General features: G+C 33.7%; 1 protein-coding gene across 1 annotated transcript in view; it reads right to left on the bottom strand.

Moving 5' to 3' along the window:
- The window catches only part of AGL (amylo-alpha-1, 6-glucosidase, 4-alpha-glucanotransferase), an 81,162-nt gene that overhangs the window by 11,711 nt on the left and 65,894 nt on the right, over positions 1 to 3,557 (bottom strand). Inside the window, exon 31 of the mRNA XM_008586130.1 lies at positions 1,900 to 1,997. Within this exon, the coding sequence (XP_008584352.1) occupies positions 1,900 to 1,997 (98 nt within the window). The remainder of the gene's footprint in view (positions 1 to 1,899; positions 1,998 to 3,557) is intronic.

Here is a 3,557-nt window from a genome sequence, read left to right as displayed (position 1 = left end):
CTGGTTAATTTAAAAAAAATAAATATTTGGCTATCTTGCCTCCAAAGAGTTAGCCTGACACTAAATATCAGTCGGTGTAAAGTGAACTATTTCACTAGGCCTCTACTATATGTATAATAATCAAAATATACATAGAATAATTTAAATTAGTAAACATTTAGGATGAGGTTTTATTAATTATAGATTGGGAAAGCTGTTTTTAAAACTTTTCCATAATGCTATTTTAAATTTAAAATTGGTATATTATTGGGAATTACAAACAGCAACTGAATATAGATATTGCTATAGTACACAGAATTTATAACACACTTACAAACTAAATAAAATATTATAAACTTATTACAACAGAAAATACAAGAAATTTACCTACATTCCATTTAATTAAATTGTTATTTTTCTTTCTTTCTTTTTTTTAGTGAGATAGACTGGCCAAATGAGTAAATGTTAACTGCGGATTTTGACTATGGTTCTTAATTCCTCTGAAAATACAGAGAACACATCAGAATGCAGATAAATACACACATACAAAACTTTGCATTTCAAGATTGAAATGAGTACACTGTAAAGTAGGAAAAATCTACAAATGTGGGGCTCTCATCTATTGATACAGAAAGCAAATTGATGATGGGTATCAAGCTTTAAGGGAAAAGAGTAGAGGAAAGATAGAACGGTCATTAGAAACAGGAAAAAACAAAAGTTGAAAAAGACAAGAAAAATAATATGGCATAAACACAATCATAAAACAGCAAAAATTTACTTAGTGGTTTAAGTAACAGCAGTATAATTATATAGAAAGGATGGAGAGGATTGGTGGTGAGAACAGAATTAAAAACTCATCTGTCATCAAAAGAAGTACGCAATGCCTAATATTTAAAAAATCATAAGGGCCGGCCCGGTGGCGCATGTAGAGATAGAACGGTCATTAGAAACAGGAAAAAACAAAAGTTGAAAAAGACAAGAAAAATAATATAGCATAAACACAATCATAAAACAGCAAAAATTTACTTAGTGGTTTAAGTAACAGCAGTATAATTACATAGAAAGGATGGAGAGGATTGGTGGTGAGAACAGAATTAAAAACTCATCTGTCATCAAAAGAAGTACGCAATGCCTAATATTTAAAAAATCATAAGGGCCGGCCCGGTGGCGCACTGTAGCAGTGCGCCGCCTGGGAGTGCGGTGGCGCTCCCGCCGAGGGTTCGGATCCCACATACAGACCGGTTCCTGCTCACTGGCTGAGCGAGGTGCGGGTGCGACACGGAGGGTTGCGATCCCATAGCCGGACACGAAAAAAGACAAAAAAGGAAAAAAAAAAAAAAATCATAAAATAGCTGCATACACCTATTATTTAGAAATATGGAAGGAACCACTAGGAGAAACAACTTAAAACATAAAGATTGTTTCTGGGGAGTAGAATTGGGGGTGGAGAAGTGCAGCAAGGGATTGAAATCTTCTATGTAAGTTCTTCTAGGTATGTACATGCATGGTCCAAATGCACAAAAATGCACAGAAAAGACTGGACAATAGGCCAGATGGCAGTGATGCTTATCTCTGGATGCAGAGACTTTAAGAAATTTAACTTTTCCTTTATAAATGTCTATACTTTTTAATGTCCACAATAATCATGTATTACTTTTATAATCAGAAAAAAAGGCATTAGAAAATATTCATGACATACTAGTTTTATAAACTTAAAACTCTTTAATTGATTACTGAATATAGGATAAGCCAAAGGCATTTTGAACACTGAAGCAGAAGATACAGAAGATGTTTTCAAAAACTCAGTTTGAGGGCCATTTACAGATGTTATTGGTAAGCAAAAAAATTTATGGTAGATGTCAGTGTATTTGGAATAAATATAATATTGATAACATTCTTAATACTTATATTCCAACTTACTCTGGATCTAAAGTTTTCATGCCAAGGGGACCAAGCAATTTTTTTTCTGCAATCTCCAAAGCTTTCCATGCTTTTTCTGCAGTAAAGAGTTCAGGGGCCTAATAAATATCATAAAAAAACCACAAACATTTTAAGATGACAGAAGAATTAGTTCCCATCCATGTAAACTATTCATAAACTTGGAAAAGAATGAAAAATTACTTATATATACAGTGTGGGCTAGAATTTGAGTGCAAATGCCTAATGAGATCTAATCCTATGAGACTGACTTGGAAGCACTGTTCTTGGTCTTAGAAGTTAGGAAAACTAGGCTGGCCAGTAAGTTTAGTTGGTTGAGTGTGATGCTGATAACACCAAAGGCAAGGGTTTGGATCCCTGTATCAGCCAGCCAACAAACAAACAAAAAAGAAAACAAAAACAAAAATAAAGAAGTTAGGAAAGCTCTTAGAGGTTATTATTTCCTTGTGTCACTTTAAGAAAGTGTACCAGCTCCAAAAAAAAAAACTTCCACAGCTACAATGAAGGCAGAATACACTTAAACTCATTTAATGCATTCTTCAGAAGATTTAAAATAGCTTTTTTTAGTATATCTAGTACCTATTTTTTGCATCTTGAATCATAATAAAATATAGAAGAACATGTATTCCAACAGCATGAGTAAATTTCCTTGTGATATGGAGCAAGAGGAGAGAAAACACCGTTGACCAAGAAACTGCATTAATTTTAAAGGTTAAATGAAATCAAATGTACAATGAACTGAAGCCACCTTTGTGTTTTCCATTCTAGTATAATTATAGTAGTTTAGTCCTCCTTTTGAAAAAGTGGAAAGAGCTAGGCAGGCATGGAGGATCACATACCTTATCTGTTTTACTGCCCTTGTTTATTTTTAGACAAAGTAGAGTTTAAAAAGGAGAGTCTAGAATTCTTGGCTAGATAGAATTAATTACAATAATACAACAAAGAAAAAACAGAATGCAAATTTAAGCTACCCATTTTAGTTCACTAGTTCAGAGCTTTCCAACTCATATGCTGTGGCACTGGTTATGGCACAGGTGTGTCAAAATACAAATACCCTCAGCTTTCAGGGCAGTCTGGTGGGGCCTGGGGCTAACTGAAGCAGTTGAATCTGGCATAAGCAGCCTAACTCATTTAGCATACTGTGCTATACAATATACAAATATCGTTTTCTACGTGTGCTATGATGTGAAAAAATTTTGGAATGCACTTCATTAGGCACCATTCATTATCTTCTACTTTTTGATACTGAATGCTATAGGTTAAAGGTGATATGCATAATACTTTATTATTAGAAAAGACTATATATATATACTGAATTTGAAAACAAATGGAAATAAGTAACTAAGTAAACTATCACAACACTTTTTGAAATTTAAAAATGACAAATTACTTACCACAACCATTGCTATGGTGAAATTAGGCCTGAGCTGGTAAAATAATATGGCATAAACACAATCATAAAACAGCAAAAATTTACTTAGTGGTTTAAGTAACAGCAGTATAATTATATAGAAAGGATGGAGAGGATTGGTGGTGAGAACAGAATTAAAAACTCATCTGTCATCAAAAGAAGTACGCAATGCCTAATATTTAAAAAATCATAAGGGCCGGCCCGGTGGCGCATGTAGCAGTGCGCCACT

The sequence above is a fragment of the Galeopterus variegatus genome, unplaced genomic scaffold (assembly GCF_000696425.1).
Source record: "Galeopterus variegatus unplaced genomic scaffold, G_variegatus-3.0.2 Scaffold3839, whole genome shotgun sequence".
Classification (NCBI taxonomy): Eukaryota; Metazoa; Chordata; class Mammalia; order Dermoptera; family Cynocephalidae; genus Galeopterus; species Galeopterus variegatus.
The sequence above is the reverse complement of the archived record's forward strand: the minus strand, read 5'-3'. Positions and strand labels throughout refer to the sequence as shown.